The sequence below is a fragment of the Limulus polyphemus genome, unplaced genomic scaffold, assembly GCF_000517525.1.
Source record: "Limulus polyphemus unplaced genomic scaffold, Limulus_polyphemus-2.1.2 Scaffold381, whole genome shotgun sequence".
Lineage (NCBI taxonomy): Eukaryota > Metazoa > Arthropoda > Merostomata > Xiphosura > Limulidae > Limulus > Limulus polyphemus.
The window spans coordinates 159,637-181,039 of record NW_013665991.1 but is presented as its reverse complement, the minus strand read 5'-3'; the positions used below and the strand labels follow the sequence as shown (position 1 = coordinate 181,039).

General features: G+C 33.1%; 1 protein-coding gene across 2 annotated transcripts in view; it reads left to right on the top strand.

Moving 5' to 3' along the window:
- LOC111085420 (epidermal growth factor-like protein 8) overlaps window positions 1-21,403 on the top strand; it is a 53,466-nt gene that overhangs the window by 24,439 nt on the left and 7,624 nt on the right. Inside the window, exons 3-7 of one of the 2 annotated variants that reach the window (XM_022383888.1) lie at window positions 13,118-13,249; window positions 15,814-15,932; window positions 17,402-17,497; window positions 19,123-19,245; window positions 20,094-20,176. In XM_022383888.1, coding sequence (XP_022239596.1) covers window positions 13,118-13,249; window positions 15,814-15,932; window positions 17,402-17,497; window positions 19,123-19,245; window positions 20,094-20,176 — 553 coding nt within the window. The remainder of the gene's footprint in view (window positions 1-13,117; window positions 13,250-15,813; window positions 15,933-17,401; window positions 17,498-19,122; window positions 19,246-20,093; window positions 20,177-21,403) is intronic. The other variant, XM_022383889.1, reaches the window with a different exon arrangement.

Sequence of the window (21,403 nt, the reverse complement as noted above, 5' to 3'; positions counted from 1 at the left end):
TACTGTAAATTAAGCACATTTTTTAATTCAAAGCTTATTTCATTAACTAGTTGAAATGAGATGTCTTATATTTCCATCTTCTAGCTTTCATGGTTTGAAGTAGCCGAGAAATACAAGTTTGATTTTTTTTTCCTGGTAAAATTTATATGTTTGTTTTTTGTTAAGCACTAAGCTGCACGATGTGTTGTCTGGGCTCTGTTCACCGCGAGTATCGAATCCCGATTTTTAGCATTTTAAGCCCTCAGACCTATCACTGAGTCACCGGGGGAGGTAAAAATTGTTCAAAAGAAAAAAGGTCCATGTAGATCACAGCACCAAGAGAATATCCGAACGATAAATCTACCTTTTTAATATTCTGGTGACGTGTTTCTACCACAACTTTACAAACTTATCCCAGGTGTTATAGTAAAAAGGTTTGTTTGTTTGTAATTAATCACAAAGCTACACAATGGGCTATCTGTGCTCTGCCCACCACGGGCATCGAAACCCGGATTATAGCGTTGTAAGACCGCAGACACACCGCTGTGCCACTGGGGGCATAGTAAAAGGTCAGCAATTTTAATGGTGGCCAGACTGTCTTTAGCTCTTTTTTCATTCTTCTGGTCTCAACTAATAGAGTTGGGCCTTCTCGTAAAATTTGGTTTTAGAGTCAAATTTCGGAGTCTCTTATCCAGGGAAACAATTACGGTGTAAAAGAACAGTAATTTATAGAATATTCGTGATAACAACAACAAAAACAGCGTAAAATAAAAAATGGTGAATCATTTAAAAAAGCTACAAAACTCCGACACTTTCGACAGGTGAACCTGTCTTTTCCATTTTACCTTTATCGTTACCAACAATGATGAGACAGGTCTACCTGTTGCTAGCTTAAGGAGTTGATTTTTATTAAATTTGTACATATTTATTCATTATTTAACAATGAATTATCTTTGCTTATTTAAGAAGTTATATCAATAAACTGAGATTTGTTTGGTTTCATTTTCAATTGTCCCCCGGTGGGTAAGCGGTAAGTTTACGAACTTACAACGCTAAAATCCTGGGTTCGATGCACCCCTGTGGACAGAATGCAGATAGCCCATTGTGTAGTCTTGCACTAAGAAACCAACAATAGCAACATTTTCATTTAAACACCAAGTTGCCAAAAACATACTTGTAACCACACTTTTCTTTTTAAGGCGCCATTATTGTACTATGGAACGTGGTATACCTGAATATAAGTTAAGTAGATATAAATGACGTGTTCAAGAAATAGGAAAATGATTCATACATAAGATAAAAAAGTAGGTAATTTTTTCTTAATTTTACAAAATGAAAACAAACATACATATATATATTTCAGGTTTGGGGGAGTACATTGTGCTGTTACCACTATATTTTATTACTACACAGTACTAACCTTCGTGTGTTTGACTAAACAAACTAACTTTAACAAAACTTTTATTACACCTGAACTACAAAAAAGAGCACTTTGAATTAATCAAATACAAGGTAAAGGCGCGAAAAATCAAACAAAATAAGAATACAATTCAGATTTGTCTTATTGGAAAGCCCGGCATGGTCTGGTGATTAGGGGGATTTACTCGCAATCTGAGGTTCTCGGGTTCGAATTCCCATCCTACCAAACCTGATTGCCGTTTTAGTCGTGGGGGCATTATAATGTGACGGTCAATCCCACTGTTCGTTGGAAAAAGAGTAGCCCAAAAGGTGGCGGTGGGTGGTGAAGACTCTAGTCTTGCACTGCTAAATTACGGACGGCTAATGCAGATAGCTCTCGTGTAGCTTTGCGCGAAATTCAAATCAAAAAACTTTATTGGAATTTTCATGATTTCACGAAGTCTAAAGTATTCATAGCAACCAAGATCGCTGTCGAACTGTGTTACAACTGTATAATTGTCAGTGTTGAAATGTTTCCTGAATTGTACTTGAATACTAAAAAAAGTAGGGCCAACTCTCGTACTGTACTACCTACCGTGGCTGTTGAGCTTCCGTTAGATGGCATCAATGTAGATTTTTCCAGATCACGTGATCTTTGGGAGGAGTAACAAGTATAATGTAGACACAGATAAAGAGACCTGGCTGTTTATGGGTAAACGAAACATATCTATCGATTTCTGTAATTCAGTCAGCACAATGCTTTTCACTTTCTGATTATCTTAACATATAAAAACTTACTAAAATATATATGAGTTTAGACAGTTTTAACTATCCTTCATACATGTTTTTCAGAATTCGAGAAAGAAAAAGATAGTAGAAAAAGATATGGTTTTTTGTAAACTCTTACACAAGTGCTAGTGGTTACCGTATTGGACTGTGAATCCAAAGGTTCATGGTTTACGTCTCGTTGCCGCAAAAGTGCACTCGTAATATGAGGCCTTGGATGTGTTTATAAGAGTGATGGTCAAGTTCCACTATTCGATTAGAGTAGACCAAGAGTTGGCGGAAAGTGCTGTTGACTAGCTGCCTTCCCTCTATAGAAAAAAATTTCCTTTGTTTTTTCTTTTGTAGGATTTCATCTCAATTTCCATTACACATGTAAATTATTATGTACAGAAACACAGTAGGGTGTAGAGTATATATTCCATAATTCTGTTAATCCTAGATTTTGTAGCTTGCCACCCAGTGGCACAGCGGTATGTCTGCGGACTTATAACGCTAGAAACAGGGTTTCGATACCCGTGGTTGGCAGATCACAGATAGCCCTTTGTGTAGCTTTGTGCATAATTACAAACAAACAAACAATTTTGCAGCTTAAGTTAAATGTGTATAACGTTGTTTTTTTGAAGTTGTAATGGAATCTGCTTTCTCGAATCAGCCCAAATAGGTATTTTGATTGTGAAATAACTGTCTCCTTATCAGTGGATTGAAAAAGGATGTTAATTGGAATTAGACTTAAAATCAATACTAAAACAAAACTCAATTCCCACTAGACTTACTTTTTATACCGTGTATGTTTGAATTGTTATTAAACACTTACGTAATTCATTAATTTCCATATACTTGTGCGTGCAGCGTGATCACGAACAGGCAACATTCCAAAATGTAACAATACTAATCAGTGATGGATCTACCGTGACGTCACGGTTGGTTTAACGCTGGCTTTAAATTTGGTATGCTTTGTTGACCTGTCCAAGATGGACGTCAGGCAAAATAAAAATGTAAGTTTTCGAAAGAATTGGAATTAATAAAATATTCGGAAATAACTGCAATGAATTAAAATTACTGTAAGAACAAAACATTTTTTTGCTAGATAAATCTTTTTTTATATTTAAACATTATGTTTTTACAATGATTTTATTTTAAACGAAAAACTTGCTACTTCCATATTTACAGTAAACCTTGAGTCACGTATTCCAAGTTTCACGCTTATAAAATTAGCATATTGCATTTTCAATCTCAACACTTCTTTGAGTAGTTGAATGTGTTGAGCCAACGCCGGAAGTCAACGATCAAAGCATTTGACTTAAAGAACAGGGCGTGTCAACGGTGAATGTCAGTGTTGAATTTTGGAGTGCGTCTATAGTTGAACAGAAAGACAACGATAAAAATGGGCGTAAAATAAAGATGACATATTTTATTGGTCCTAAAAATATTTAGTTACCATTTCGTGTACACACATAGCAAGGTGACATTTTTGTATGAAAAACATATAATCAACGTCTTTTTTAAGTTTTTTTTCATACGTGACAAGGGTAATATTCAAACGCAATGTTGCCTTTTTAACATATAACTTGTATAACAATGCGGTAAACCACAGCGCCGAGATTATAAGCATGAAAAGAGTACGTGCTACGTGCTGTCTTACACGTTGTTACAATTATTGTAATTTTTTGCCTATGTACGCCAATAATATGTCAAGAGTTTCTTCCGCTTATTTAGATAACAGACCGGAGTATTAGTCTCACATGGTGAGTTGCCCGACGTATTTCCGTAGAGGACCGAGAGAGACCAGTTCTCGAGACAATGACGTATTTTGAATAACATAATGACAACTTCTGGATGTCACGACAAAACGGATGTTTCACATATGACAATGTTTTTTTTTCTTTCAAAGGAAATCTGAATAGATTGATAAATATTCATTTCTCAATGACACATTAAATCTACTTTTATATGATCTCGTGAGATGGCAAGTGGGAAAACCACTCACGTTATTTAATGTATGGATTCTGGTTCCCAAACTACCAAGAAGGAAATGTATCTAATCCTTAAAAGGTGTTGTTTTCTACTGTGGTATATTATTGTCAAATGTAAAAGATTTGTGCAATTTTATTTTCTTTGAATCACACAGAATTAACACGTGTGTTTGGAGCCCCAACTCAAAGCAATGTGAAGTTTATTATTATTTTAGGAGAATTATATATATATGTGTGGGTGTGTTTAGATAATGCAATAACTGGTATAATCTGTAAACTCTGGGTTTGTTAAGTAATTCTATGTATATACATATATATATAGTGGCATATGAAACAGGGAGCCTAGACCCCCCCCCCTTTTCCATCTGTCTCAGTAAATATGCATCACAATTAAGAAAATTACCCTCAGGAAAAGCAGAAAAATACATAAAATTTAATCCAGAAACCAACAGTTTTCAAGGCCTTAAGGCGAGCCATGGACCTCGGCCGTAATGGATGCGCCTACGGCGCACACCTCATCGCTTCGCTCGGTAAAAAAACCCCAAAAAAACCTTACAATTGCAAACAATTTATTTAATATTTGTTTCAGGGTAAGAGGTTAGTAATTAAAATATGTTGTAAATAAGATAACTGCATAGTCACATTTACCTTACCCTATATACGTATGTGATAACGTCAGTCATTAGGAACCTACTAACGCGCTTTTGTTAAAAAAATCTATCATATAAAAAGTAAGGTTGTAACACTTAGCTATTGCAGTTCAGGCGGATTAGTTACTGAGATGCTGCAGTTTTGTAAGTTGGATTACTCACTGTGAAACTGCAATGTTATAGATTATTAGTCACCTGTTAGATACAATTTTAAAGCTGATTAATCTCGGTGAAGCTTATATTTTCAGTTAAATAGTCATTGTAATGTTAAAATTTTCAAGTAATTAGTCACTGTGAAACTGCAATATTTAGGCTGTTTAGTCACTATGAAGCTGATATTTCCAGCTGATTAGCCACTATGAAGATATAACCATTAGGTAAATAGTCACTATAAAGCTACAATTTTCAGGCTGATTAGTCACTAAGAAGTTGAAATTTTCAGGTTGATTAGTCATTAGAAGATAGTGGTCCCTGTTTTTAATAAATTATTTATTGTTAATTATCTTAACATTGTACTCCCTTTAATTGTATAGAAGATGTTATTTTTTGAAGTAATGGATTGTTAAAAAAGTAATTAACTACTAGTGTTTTTAGAGGGCTTTCTATTAGTGAGTAACATCAGCTGACAATAATTTAGTTTTTTAAAAATCAAAGAAACACAAAAAACCTTGAATTTCACTCCATTTCTATGGTAATTTTGACACTTCTTAAATGAAGGAATATTACGGGATATCAAAGACCCACCAACTCTAACAATTATGTAGTATCTTAGTGGTAATATTCTTGTGGAGTGACAAGTACTGATTGTTAGATGCTGAATTACATTTTGATCCCCTAATTAATGGATGATTTTGTAGCATCTTCGTGGTAATATTCTTGTCGAGTGACCACTAAAAATCCTCCATTAATTAGGGGATCAAAATGTAATTCACCATCTAACAATCATGTAGTATTTTAGTGGTAATATTCTTGTGGAGTGACAAGTACAAATCATCCATTAATTAGGGGATCAAAAGGTAATTCAGCATATATACTATAATGAATTGCATATCAAGTGAAAAGCAAACTATCTGATTATCATTTAGTCGGTGGAAAGTTAACGCAGCGTCTGTGGTGATATTTATGTCGAGTGAGTAAAATCATCCGAATATCAAATAACTGGTGAAAAGATAATTCAGCATCTACAGTGATATTAGAGTCGAATACCTTATTACGTTCTTTACAAAGAACAATGATTGGCTGTTGGTAATCATAAGGATTAAGCTACAGTGTGTTCTACAAATTGACTCATCCCTTCTAAACTGACTTCTAAATATCTTTGATTTACATTTATGACAAGTAGAAAATTATAAATTACTTTTTGTTGTTTACATCTGTCATCAGGACTAACATCCTTATCCATCAGTATCTTCACAATTTGTAGCATACAATTAACGTATGTGTGTGTGTGTGGAAAGGCAATACAACTGACCTGAATCAGTCGTGTATTGACGTATTTATGTATTAACTGAGTATAGGCCTACCGATGCTTTACTGACGAATGACGTTAGATCGGGGTCGCTGTTTACTACGTCTTGCATGTTTTCAAGTAGGCTTAGCAACAAAATGAGTTGAAAAAAAAATGGTACAAAGAATGTGTAGAAATTTGTTTTGAAGGACAAATAGATCGAGTATCGGAATGTGTGTGCGAAATGAAAAACAAAAAGATAAAACAGTAGTAGTAGCTACCGTTTTACCGAAATTCTTAAAATTTAGATGATGACAGAATTTCAGCGTGGGTATAAAAACCAAACAAACTGATTTATCGTATTCTTAACTTAGATTGTTAGTTTCAGGAAAAAATCCCACCAATAATGTTTGCTTGTTTATGGAAACGTAGATTTATCAGTCTTTTTATAAATCCTAAATTGAAATCTCTTTTCTCCTGTAGGTCATGTTGTTTTTTCCTCAAATTCTGGAAATGACGACAAATGTAAGAAAAGAAGAAACACTCTTGTAACCTACCAATGAAATTTTTATTGTTATCATAATAATATAAATCCGCGACACTCTTTATTGCAAGTATACGTGACTGGTGTCTATTATTACCTCCTCATTTGAGGTCGGGCGTAGCCATCGGTAGTTTGCGTGCCCGAACTGTGAATCCAATGGTTGAAGTTCGTATCCTTTTCCTCAGTTGTTATGATAACGATAAGAGAAAGAAAAATTATTGTCGATCAAAAAAAAACGAAAAAAATTTCTTAAATTCAGCGATATTCTCAGATACCGTATGAAGACAGATATGTAGTAAATTGGCTGTCATTTCAGTAGTTTGCAAACCACCCATTTGCTTTGGTAAAGAGTTCTCTCATAATACGTGGAGTCTGATGTGCTTATGTTCAATTTTATCCGAGAGCTACGTGACAGATTCTGATCACACTTGGTGAAATAGAGGCCATTTTTTCTTTTCTCAGTGAATTCAACTTTGACGACAAACTTGATGGTTAATTGAGATGTTTGTAATTTGTTAAAACCCCTACCATGTCAAGTTCACCTTTTGAAGTGCTGGTCTGAACAAATTAGTCAGTTCAAAATAGCTAACAACTTGTAGAAAACTTCGACATTTTTGTTGTTATCAAAATGACATAAAGCCTTGACATTGTTATTGTTATCATATTAGCATAAAACCTTGACATTTTTTATTGTTATCATAATAACCTAAAACCTCATCATTTTTATTGTTATCATAATAACCTAAAACCTTGACATTTTTATCGTTATCATAACAGCATTAAACCTCGACATTTTTATCGTTATCATAACAACATAAAGCCTCGACATTTTTATCGTTATTAAAATAGAATAAATCTTCGACATTTTAATCGTTATTAAAATAAAATAAATCCTTGACATTTTTATCGTTATTAAAACAAAATAAATCCTTGACAGTTTTGTTATCATAATGATTTAACTCCTCGACATTTTTTATTGCTATGATAATCAAATAAAGTCTTGACATCTTTATTATCATAATGATATAACTCCTCGACATTTTTATTGTTATGATAATAAAATATAGCCTTGACATTTTTATTGTTATCATAATGATATAACTCCTCGACATTTTTATTGTTATGATAATAAAATATAGCCTTGACACTTTTATTGTTATCATAATGATATAAATCCTCGAATGTTTTTATTGTTATGATAAATAATAAAGTATTTACATTATTATTGACACTATCTTGATGGTGTAAATCAGCGGTTCTCAACGTGGGCCATATTGTCCCCCAAGGGGCCACGCTATGACGTAAAATTAGGGGCCGCAGTAAATTCTGAGTGGGCCACCGAAACTTCACTGCTCGAATAAATTATTTTAACAACACAAGCTAGATTCAAACGTGACAAACATTATTTCTGGATAAGTAGTGAAATAGCTAATAAGTTTCCTCAGCTCTAGGAGAAGGCAAAGTTGTATTTTATCGCTTTTCCCACTTCTTATCTGGTTGAAGCTAGTTTTCGTCGGGAGGCTTATTTGCTATCAAAAATACGCAACCGCCTTGATGTTGGGAAGATTCGTGATCCTCGATTATCACTGACCACACTGCAACAGGACATTCAAAAATTTTCAAGTGTTCATCAGGCCCAAGGATCACACTGAATAAAATGTCAATGATCAACAGAATATTTTTTATTTGTATAAATAAACAGTATGTTATAAACAAAATATTTAAAAACAATACAATATTGAAAAATAACATTATAATACTAGCAGAGACCCGAAAAGCATTTCCGGACTAATTAGTATCTTTATCGTAACAGTACTTCTTTAAATATAACATTTATAGCACAATACAAACGAATTGTAATCGTAGACAACGAAATGTGTAAATCCACTTGTATATAGGCCGTACTTTATAAAACTTTAACTTATGTTAGGCCTAAGTTCTATAAAGAGATAAATTAACACTGTAACCTGTGTACGTTTTTTTTTTAACTTTAGTCTAGTTAGGAATAAACTTTACTGTACTTAATACTATCGATAAATAAACTTATAATGTTATTCCACGACCTAACGTTAAACCTTTTTTAAAAACTTTGATAAGTTTTAATATTTTGTTGTACAAGATGGTTAGTAAAGTATATTTACATTCCTCTTTTGTTGTTACTACTTGTTTCATACAGCAATTGTAACGATTTGTTCACTGAGCTATGCAGCTCTCTGCCGCAGGCAGACTGTTTGTCGTCGAGTGAATAATGCGCATGCGCGGTTTTTCATGGGGAACATTCTAACTACGCATACTTATGCAGCAGGTTCTCGGTCAGAAAGAGTAACGGTCGTACATACAAACAAGCAGAATAATAGTATAGGTTATAAATATACTATAAATTAACAGTGTGGAAATAAAGTAACTTTTCCTAAGTAACAGCGTCTACGAAGGGTGGGGCCACAGAGATAAATCAAACGCAAAAGGGAGCCACGAGCAAAAAAAGGTTGAGATATACTGGTGTAAAGCCTTGGCAATTTTGTTGTTATCACAATAGTAGAAACCCTCGACATTTTTTATTGTTACTATTATGATGTTGTAAAACTTTGGAATTTTATTGTTCTCCTAATGACGCAAAGCCTTGAAGTATTTATTCTTAAGATGATAATTTAAAATATTCATGCTTATCTTGGTATCAATAATCATATAACATCTGAACAAAAATCATCCTTTATTTGTGTATTGTAGGGTTAATAAAACTCTACAGCAAAGCTTCAAATTTTCACTATCTTAATAATGTAAAATTGTTTATGCGATAGTTGTCTACAGGTTGCTTAGAAAAGTTCGTAACTTGGATGAACTGAATATCTCTCCACCTGTCCAAGTGAAATGAACTTCGTAGGTAACCGGTTTATGAACAACCAGAAAAATTAGTGTCTTAGAGAACTCGAAACAAGAAGTTTGACCGTAATTTATTAAGTGTCAAGTGTTATGATTGGTCATAAAGTGTTGGTTGAATAGGATATCCAATGACGGAAACGAGTTTTTTATTAGTCCTAATAAATTCATCACGATTTTATGGTTTTATAACCTTTTATGTAGTCCACGATAACCTATTCTGACCTATTCGCGGTAAAACTGAGTTCGACGAACGATAGATTTATTTACTGAGTTGTAAAATTGTTAACGGACTTTAGGTCCAGCAAGAACTTACATATGGCACTCAATGACTGTATACTAATTAATATTTTCAGAAATAAAATATTAAATTGGAATCATAATGTACGTTACAATACATATCAATGACCATAAAATGGTTTTCGTTTCATAAACCCTTAAAACTTATATCAGTTTTTAATATTTGTTTCCCTCGGATATCTACTGTATTTGCAGCCATGTTTCTTAGTAATGTGCTGAAAATAGACGATCTTAGCAAGTTCATCACATTTAATGTCATACAACCCTGCTGGGTTGTAAAAGAAGATGAGGGAATGTTAACCTCTCCGTCGTATTTATAATTAAGAAAACTTTCAACAAACAAATAACGAAGAAATTGTACTTCTTAGCAAATTGCCCCCCACCCCCGTGTATTATTATTTAACTTATAATTTATCCTCCTCTCATTTTATCCCTGGGGTTCACGTGTACATAAACAATATATGTTGTGTCATCTGTAATCGTTAGTGTGGTCCGGTTTAACAAAATTAAACTAATGACATTTATCGCTGTCAAACAAGAGGACAACTTCTAATTATTTTCATGGAAACCTAAAAGAGGGCATTGACATATTCACGAAAACGTCTATTATGTGGTGGAGATAAATCTATCTTATTTGTTAAAGAGTCACAAACAATCCACTGCAAAAACTTGTTGTAACTTCGGGTTCTCCACTAGCAATACAAGATAAAAATTTTCAAGCTGGTGCTTGGTACTGAAAGACCTAGATATATATATATATATATATATATATTAAACATTGAAATCTGTTTCCCCCCCTTTTTTTTTAATGGCTCACTTAAACTGTGTAAAACTCAAAGCTTTTCTAACCTGTGAGTGCGTTAGCTTCTTGTTGTTTTTATTTGTTACTTGCTGTACATATGAGCCACATGCACGAGCATTCCTATCTTTTTTTTTAAGCTGATATAACAAAGAACTCTGTGGAAGCAATGAAACGCAGCAAAGTTTTTAATTCTTTTACTTTTTCAGAAACATACAGTTTGAGGAAATGTTGACGCATCCATATACACACAAATATATACAAAGTGGGGGTGGAGGGAGATCAATCTATTTGCTTTTCTAAAAAACATTGTTGGAGGTCACTGTTATTTTTACCCCCCCCCCCAATAAAACATTATTATTATTGTAATAGATTATAAGCGGGTCAGGGGAGATAGTTGTTGTATTTACCATTTGGGGAAGAAGTTAAAAGCAAGGTTTAGTGGGATCACTGTTGTATTTATCCCTCAACGTAACAGTTTGGGGAAGGAATAATAAGATGAGCAAGACTTCGGGGAGATCGCCCTTAATATGCTTGCTGTGAATAAGATGGCTTCTTTGTTAGACTAGATATGAGACTCAAAAATTTTACACCATTGACCGTACACAGGAAGATCGATAAGTTTATTTTTTACTTTTGTAACAAATGTCATACGCTCCTTCAAGTCATGAAACACCAGTCCATGTACTTTGGAATCACTTTTAACATTTCCGAAAAATCCGTATAAGCGCCTGTTCTGACAAAAGACAATTGTGTTCCACGTGACATTTGAAATTAAATACAGTTTTTCATGATTTTACTACAATTTTAACGGTAATTGAAGTCCTTCTAAGCATGTTGCGCCACGTCATATATATATGATTATACTTTATCTCACATATGATAGCAGCTCATGTAATAAATTGCGTGACTAATACATTAAATTTTATTTTATTATTATTATTTTTCGTATGCTTGCAACTAAACTCACGCAACATAAAACTTCCAACTTTTTACGTTAAGGAATAAGAAAGGAACACTTTGCCTCTAAAATACCAAGTGTTAGAAGATAATGCATAGTTTTTTGTATGCCAAAAAGGGTAGACAAAGGAACGAAGTTTTATTTTTCGTGCTTATGTCCTCTTTTAACTTCAAGACATACCTTTCTTTCTACTTGTCACTCCTATAAAGTACTAATTTATGGCCTACTCTAAATCATAGAAACTATGGCGGTCAGTAGAAACTCTAATTAGAAATTTCATTTATTTCCTTCGGCATGTTGTCGACGACTAACTGTGACTTGTCTTTTCAAGATAAAGTGCTGTTTGTAACGCAAATCAGCAGTGAAGTAATTATATTAGAAAAAACAACAACTGAATAGAGTTCCACAAGGTACTCATTTCATTGCATAAAAGGTTGGTTAAGTTTTAAAATATAGAAGTTGATATGCGTATCAAAATGTTATCTTTCCCTTTTCTTAAAAACCTCCAACAACAAGTTATAAAATTAATTGGACAATTGTGGGAACACAATGAGCAAAAAAATGTCTTCTTTTGGAACTAACATCTGATTGATAAACAGGTTGTTATCTGCTTACACATCTGTATTCAGATGCTGACTAACTATTTAAGAAAGGTGTTTTGCCAGCCAGTATATAACGAGAAAAATATAAATAAAAATGTTCACTACGTTTTCGACAGTTCTTTACCAGCCAGTACATAAAGAGAGAGAGAGATAAAAATAAATGCTGACTGTGTATTTAATAGTGTTTTCCTAGTCAGCAAATAAAGGGATAGAGAAATAGAAATGTTATTTAGGTATTTTAAATATTTGACTGTCCTTTTCCAGGCAGTACATAAAGAGACGGAGATAAATATGAAATATGTATTTAACAGTTCTTTACACTTAAAATAGGAAGATAAATAGAAATGTTGACTATGTATTTAACAGTTCTTTACACTTAAAATAGGAAGATAAATAGAAATGTTGACTATGTATTTAACAGTTCTTTACACTTAAAATAGGAAGATAAATAGAAATGTTGACTATGTATTTAACAGTTCTTTACACTTAAAATAGGAAGATAAATAGAAATGTTGACTATGTATTTAACAGTTCTTTACACTCAAAACACGAAGGTAAATAGAAATGTTGACTATGTATTTAACAGTTCTTTACACTCAAAACACGAAGGTAAATAGAAATGTTGACTACATAGCGAACAGTTCTTCTTTCAGTCATTACATAAAGAGAGGAAGACTGATAACAAAGCAAGCAAGTATACTCGTTGAAATGTTTTTTGCATTAAAGTATTTATTTGTATATTATTTTCAACCCTGTGTTTTTGATTTTCGAGAATGTAGACTTATTAACACTTCTTTTTAGGCGACACGTGTGTGCCCGCAACAGTGTAGTCAACACTCCTTCGAGGCAGCGCGAATCCTACAGTAAGCCTGCCTACAAAAGTTACAGACGCGCCTGTGAAGACAACCCCGACAAAATATGCACATCGTATCGGTAAGTTACAAGTATGCCTCTGAAGACAAGCCTGACAGAATATGCACATCGTATCGATAAGTTATAGGTGTGTCTATGAAGACAATCTTGACAGGATATGCACATCGTATCGATAACTTACAGGTGTGTTTCTGAAGACAGTCCTGACAGGATATGCACATGGTATCGGTAAGTTACACGTGTGCCTTTGAAGTCAACCGAGACAGGACATGCACATCGTATCGGTAAGTTACAGGTGTGTCTGGAAAAACAACACTTACAAGTTATGCACATTGTATTAGTAAGTTATAGGTGTGCCTCTGAAGACAATCTTGACAGAATATGCACATTGTATCGGTAAGTTACAGGTGTGTCTATGAGGACAACCCTGACAGGATATGCACATGATATCTGTAAGTTACAATTGGGCCTCTGAAGTCAAACGAGATAGAATATGCACATCGTAGCGTATCAAAACAAGGCTGTTGTTAAACTCACAATATTCTGACAAGTTACATGAACGGTAACCCACCTAAGTTATTCAGATTTTAGATTAGTTACTAATCTTCTTATAAGAACAATCTGGCCAAGTTTGAATAAACGCAGACATTGACACCAAAAATTGAATAATTGAATAATTGAAGCAATTAAAACGGCAATAATCAATGTATTAGTACTATGGCAATTTCCCAGATGGCAGCACTTAACGTAACCAATTGTTAATAGCAAGAACTTCACGATAAGAAGTACTTATTTAATGTTTGAAATATCTAAATTTATATGCTTCAATAAACACGATTCGAAGCCAATGGTACAATAACCAACTCCTGATTTCACTTCTAGTTCCTTAAATGATCTGTTTTCACTCCTACGTTTTTGCAACTTTTACAAGTTTTTCATTATGTCAATAATTTTACGGGAAAGGTACAGAAAAAAGTAAATTTCCGTTGAAAACAGCGTTCTAATGAAGGGATTGTAACATATAAAAATACGTCTAATAAACAGAATATTATACTTAAAGTCTAATAGAAATCATGCCTTTCATCAATGGAACTTTAAAATGTCCCCCTTATCTCTAATAAACACAATATTTTACTTAAAATTTAGCACTAATTATGCCTTTCACCAATGTAGTTTATATAATGTCTCTTTCTCGTCTAATAAACAGAATATTCTACTTAAAACCTACAAGGTATAACATTACAGAAGTTGTATAATGACGCAGCGCACATGCACTCATGTTACCGTATCCAATAATATAAAATTGACCGTTACTCTTTACAAAGTGACCCTGTCTTGGCTGTGTTTTAGTGGACTAATATTTAGTAAAATACAGTAACATTTCAATTATTATACTTCATATATGTTTATAGATTATTATTTTTTAGAAATAAGTTATTAAACATATTTTTCTTAAAACATAGAAGTAAACAATTATCTCTTCTAGTTACGATCTTTGTACTCAGTTGATGCTTGACGTAGGTTGCTAAGCCTTTTAAAATTTCGCACGAGAAGGATATGAAACGAAATACTTTTTTTAAGTTTTACGTATACAGTTGAATAACCAAAAAATCATAGATTACAATACTGATATCACAGAATACCACTTTTTGATACATGAACATGCAGGTGCTTATTCTTGTATATGTGTACCAAATTACGCACCTGTGCGCGCATGTACCAAAATAAGCTCCTGCGCGCATGTCACAGAATATGTTCTAATCGAACACCATAACAATTGTTTTCTGTTGTCGAAATGTTACAAGATATGTACATATATATTCTATTTCAGAGAAAGAGAAAAGTTGGTTGATTATTTACTTTTAAAAATATCTCTGTTAGAAAAGTGCGTTGCTGTTAATTTCTAACTTATAGACCTGTAGACTTTGTGATAAATTGATTTTAACTTCCCACAACAGTGACTTAAAAACATTGTTTATTGTAGCAGAGCAGCTAAGCCTCTCGCTACTTTATTAATTCTTATATTACATATCTACATGTTGCTGGGATAAATACCTAACAGATACATATAATGTAAGGGCAACAAGGGACTTATTAGTCATTAAATTATACAAACATTACAGAATATTGCATTTTACGCGCGCCATCTTTATTATTATTATTTTACAGAGTTTATTTTAAAAAACGAAACTGTAAACCTAATGAATGAATTCTGAAATATGCATCATAAATTACTGGTATTTTGTTTCAACATTATTTTCAATCAGTTTCGCTGTTTATCTCCATACTGTCATTTTGATTTTATTAATTAAAGAGTGCAAGAATTGTAACGAAATTGATGAGAATATTGCTTTGACCAAAGGAACTGTCAATTACCTGCTAAGAAAGTTTTGAATTAAACATGCCCGCATTATAGGAATGTCGATTATTATTAGTAATGTCGATATTATAAGGTTAACAGCTTCAAATAGGAATTTGAACAGATTAATTCATTATTTGGAGTAATCCTTTTTATTTCAGTGTAAACTTCTGAGTATTTGGTTCTGTTTCATTCTAGTTTATGAACCTACATCGTACCATCTACAAGTCTACACTTTTTTTGAGTATAACCTTTTTTATTTCAGTCTAATTTATGAAATTGCATATCGTACTGTTTACAAGTCCATTCCCCTCACTGAAACAACTTACGAATGTTGTCCAGGATGGACTCGCAGAAACCCCGCTGCACACGGATGTATGGAAGGTAAAAATATATTTATTTATTGAATCGTCTTATTTATATATTATAAACATGTGTTTGTAGATAATTTCTGAAATTGTTTATTCTGTCTTTGGAACAACAACAAAAAACACTGAGTTTTTATTAAATAAAAACAGAAATTGAAAATTGCACAAAATGGTTCAACTACTTTCAGGAGCCTTTCTGGATATAGGAAGGAAGAATTCACGACGGCTTAGGCCTAGGAAGCAATTAATTTTAGTGAGAGACTGTCGGTAAACCTTAGCACTGTAGGGGCTTGATAAAGAGATTCTCTCCCGCATGCCTATAAAAACATGATGCTTTTTTGTTTGTTTTTTTGCAAGCATCTCGTTAAACATTCAGGACGGCTTATGCCTAGGAAGCAATTAACTTTAGTGAGAGACTGTCGGTAAACTTTAGCACTGTAGGGGCTTGATAAAGAGATTCTCTCCCGCATGCCTATAAAAACATGATGTTTTTTGTTTTGTTTTTTGCAAGCATCTCGTTAAACATTCAGTACGCAGTGCTTAGAAACTCAATAAAATGTTTTCTAGTTATTTGCTTTAACGTTTTATCAGTAGGGACTATAACTTTGTGAGTCAATGCTTAGAAACGTCCCTGTCTGTGATATTCGTATAGAATAACATTTTCAAATAAACCTGAACGAGATGAACGTCTGGTAACACGATTTAAACAGCCCCTTCACAGTGATTTTGTGTGTGTGTGATAAGTAAATCAAACGTATAAAACCCGAAATAATAATATGTTCTGTTTCTGTTTGTAAATTATACTGTGAATAGACAGGAGTAGTCATATAAACATCGTGCTATTTCTTACTTATCCCATTATGTGTTCTGTCTGGTTTGTTTGTGTTTTGATGTGTTTTTTTTTATAGAAGTTTGTTATCCTGTTAGAAACAGATGACTTGGGGACCACGAAGTAATATCTCAATATAAATAGATATCGTCAGAGCAATAAGTCAGTGCAGATGAGGTTACTTGTGAAAATACGGTTAACTGTACTAAGCATCACTAGATGACGCTGTGAGGGTGGACCGGTTGTGACTTAACGACTAACTTGTTGTGAATACGAACGTTCATAGTTCGCATCCTGTTGCTGAAAAAAAAAAAAAAACTCCCTCCGCACTTTGAGGCTGTAGGAGCGCAATAATAATGATAGTCATATCCTACAATTCGATCAAATAAGAGTTGGAGGCGGGTGCTATTGACTCAATGCCTTCCCTTTAGTTTATCAGTTCAAAATTACGGATGGCTATACGTAGACATCTTTTTGTACCTTATTATCGAGAAGTTGCTAGTCAAACAACTAAGACGTATTACATTTTTCTGTGTAACATATTAACATGTAACAGAAATATCAAATGTTCCGTAAGGAGAAACTAGTAACCGTATTTTAGTAATTTAGTAATATATTTACTTATTTGAAATATACTCGTTTAACACTTTCTTTAGCAACTTGTTCATCTTCTTGTAAAAATGGAGGGACCTGTTCGAAACCAAACCAGTGCTCTTGCCTGCCTGGCTGGACCGGGCGATACTGTGAAAAAGGTAAATGAAGCTGGATAAGAGTCTTCAATTTCTATATAACAAAAATAATGTTATACACCGTGAAAAACGAGCATTTTCCCAAGATTACACTAACAAAAAACAAGTTTCTCAATGCTGATTCAATCACAAAACAATTAAATTCGTCGATTAATGCTGCGTTATAAATTTGAGAGTAAGTTGTGAAAACGAAATGTTTTTAAACAGTCCGTTAGATATATACGGTAGTATTTTGCTACACAACTTATTCAAACTTTACAGATGTTTTAAATTCTTAAGCAAATATTCTATACCTTCACATTTTATTACATTTAGTAACGTGGTCATTGGTCAAAATCGTTCATAAAACAATCTTAACAAAACATTGCGATACTTTCATTTAATGGGCTGGGTGTGGACCTTGTCGGGCTGCGGATTACAATATCCGGCGCTCAAAATGAGATGACTTTGAATTTGCTCTGAACTTGCAGCCACAAATGCCTTACAAAAATGACAGTTGATCCTTTTAATCGGTTCAAAGAGCCGTAAAAATCTCTTGTGGCGGAGTGCTCGGTCTGGCTACTTTTCCTCCGTTCATTAGTTCCAAATTAGAGACAGCTATATTTGCATCCCAGAGGTCTCTAATGACCTGGTCGTTTTGCCCGAGTACGCATGAAGTGCCTGTGAATTCAGGTTGAGAAATCTAATTTCCATCTGTTTAAAATGGAGTTCATGACGTCTTAGACTCTTACAGTAATTAGATACTGGATTGACGAAGTCTATCCTTTATATATTTCGAACATCGTTAGGACATCGCCTATCTACATTATCAATACTTCACAGGGAAGCGAGTGTGTTTACTGTACATTTTATAAACTCGTATATGCATTACCAATACTTTACTGGGATGCGAGTGTGTTTACGGTACATTTTATAAGCTCGTATATGCATTACCAATACTTCACAGGGATACGCGCGTGTTTAATGTATATTTTGAAACTTAAAAAAAACATGAAATCCCAGTCCAAACAAATGCAGTAACATTATTTCTTTCTTACTGTCTCTTTTTTCTCTCAGTTATCATAATCTCCCAGGTATTATCGAAATTGTAAATGACTTAAATAATACACACACCTCTGAGTAGAGAAAAAAATCAAGGTATTATATTAGCACTTTGTGTTTGAAATTACTACTGATTATATACTATTATAGGTTTATAATTTTGTGTGTAATATAAAAAACAAAGAAATGAGGCTGTCATGGCAAACTTATTATAAATAACGTTTAAAGTTATGAGTGTTATGTGAGTATTGTTTTAGTTTGTTTAATGGTTTTCCTCGGGAGTTAACGTCTGCTGATATGTAACTTTCTGTAATATAACTAAAATACACTTAATTAAATGTGTATCCGAGTTGTATAATGACATTTAGGTTTAATAATAGGTGTGTCGCATAAATATCAAGTCCTAATTATCATTATGGAGTGTTATTGTATATCGCAATATTTGTAGAGCTTTAGGTTGTCTTTAAAGAATTACCACCAGTATATGTCTGGACGCATTTATTATTAAAAACAGCGAATTATGTGTGTGAGAGTTTAAATGTTTTATATTTGTATAGATTTTTGGTTCCTTCTCTGTTTTCATATAGATGAGAACGAGTGTTTGAAACAAAACAGAACATGTGAACACAAGTGTATTAACACTCTTGGCAGTTACAGCTGCGAATGTCACGATGGATTTATCTTACAGATGGACGGAAAATCCTGCAAAAGTAAAATGTTTCTTTGTTTCCTTTAAAGAAATCACTCGAATGCTTTGTGAAATATCACTCAAAACTTAATGTAAAATCTTACAAAAAATGCAACAACATTTATTTAAAATGTCTAACGTAAAACATGTAATAAGATCAATTTTTTATGATTTCCATTCCTTTACACTGGAAAGCTGTACTATTTGAATTAGCATCACAAAATATGTAGATAAACTATTTCATAGACAAACATAGACAGATGGCAATATCTATTTCCCTGAATAAAATTTATCGTGAAAATAGAGTATTTACAGATAGACGATGACGCCCTGTTAACTTAGGTTTATTCGAGTTAATTGCTTTTGAATAAATATCAGTTGAAATATTTTTGTATTACACTGATAAAATACAGTTGGTCATTATTGCTAGAATTACATTTTATTTTTCTAAACTATTTATGCACCAAATTTATTGCGGGTTCACGATTTTGTTATGATGCAACTATGGGCTCCACCAATAGTAAATGGTATAAAAACAAGGCCCCCAGTGGCACAGCGGTATGTCTGCGGACTTACAACGCTAGAAGCCGGGTTTCGATACCCGTGGTGGGCATAGCACAGATAGCCCATTGTGTAGCTTTGTGCTTAACTTCAAACAAACCAGATAAAAATAGGTTGATAATTCAAGGATTTAGCTAGCTAGATTTAAATAAACTAATTGTACTAATATTAAATTACTGTTAAATCATTCATGTTTCTTTCAAAACTATTATAAAAAGAGTCATTTTCAAATTTGTTTTTCCCGAAATATTTCGTTTCAAATATCACTTCTTTCTAAAATGTCTCAGGAGAAAAATTTTGTGTATTTAGTGAATCTTCACACTGTTCCTGAATACCAGAAGTTTGTACAAAATTACCAGGAACTGAATCAGAGGATTGTCGTACTAGAAAAGGTATTGTTATTTATAATGACTTGGGTACATTCCAAAAAGATAACCTTCTATACAATATCCTGTAAAATTAAAGCGTTTCTTTTTACTTTTTTCCCTATTGCTCTTTCAAACGATTTCGTACGTATACTAAGTTTCAAGAACAAAGTTGCTTTCGATTTGTTAGAAAAAACTATAAACTAAAAAAAAAAAGTTATATTTTTTCATTTTCGGTAGGCTCGAATACATTATGATAGAAATATAAGCATGAGATTCAAAATATCTTTCGTAGCTAGAAGTACTGCGAGAGGACATGTTTTATCATTTCAAGATAATGTCTGAAAGAATCTGATAGGAAATGTACCCTTTGATTTTACAATTATCAGATTTACTTTGTTTAGCCTCCAATGATCATCATGTGCCGTCTTCCTCAGGAAGGTTGGCTGTCACAATCCGCCACTTCTGTCTGTTCTGTGATTTTCTTGCCAGGTCTTCATATTTTGCTACCTTAGTCCATTCGTTAATATTTGTCATGATTATATCTTATAACCAGTGTAGACGTTTAGTCCAATGTGTATCTCGTCTCAGTTTCGCGAGTTAAACCATTATATACTATTTATTTAGAAAGAATGTGGCAAGTACTATTTTCTGTATCTTGGAGTAAGCTGATTTGAATGTGATTAAGACTCACTTCTATCCCAGAAAAGATTCGAGTTTGATCGTCATCTCTCAAATTTGCTGAATTTCTTTCTGTTTCAATATGTCAGTCAATCTTGTTGTTTTGTCATGTTTTTTAAGTTAGTAGATCTTATCTTTTACTTACGTCGTCTTATTGATGTGATTTTTCTCAACTAAGTAGTTATTTGTTTCCTTGCGTCGTTTTATTATTTTTTTTAATTTAGTAGTTCGTCTTTATTCCAGTATATAGTATCGTTATCATGGTTTAACCTAGAATATCTTCTGTATTTTAGTATATCGCTGTTGTTGCCGTGTTTTTTAATTTAGTAGTTCTTCTTTATTCTAGTATATAGTATTGTTATCATGGTTTAACCTAGAATATCTTCTGTATTTCAGTATACCGCTATTGTTGTCGTGTTTTTTAATTTAGTAGTTCTTCTTTATTCTAGTATATAGTATTGTTATCATGGTTTAACCTAGAATATCCTCTGTATTTCAGTATACTGCTATTGTTGTCGTGTTTTTTAATTTAGTAGTTCTTCTTTATTCTAGTATATAGTATTGTTATCATGG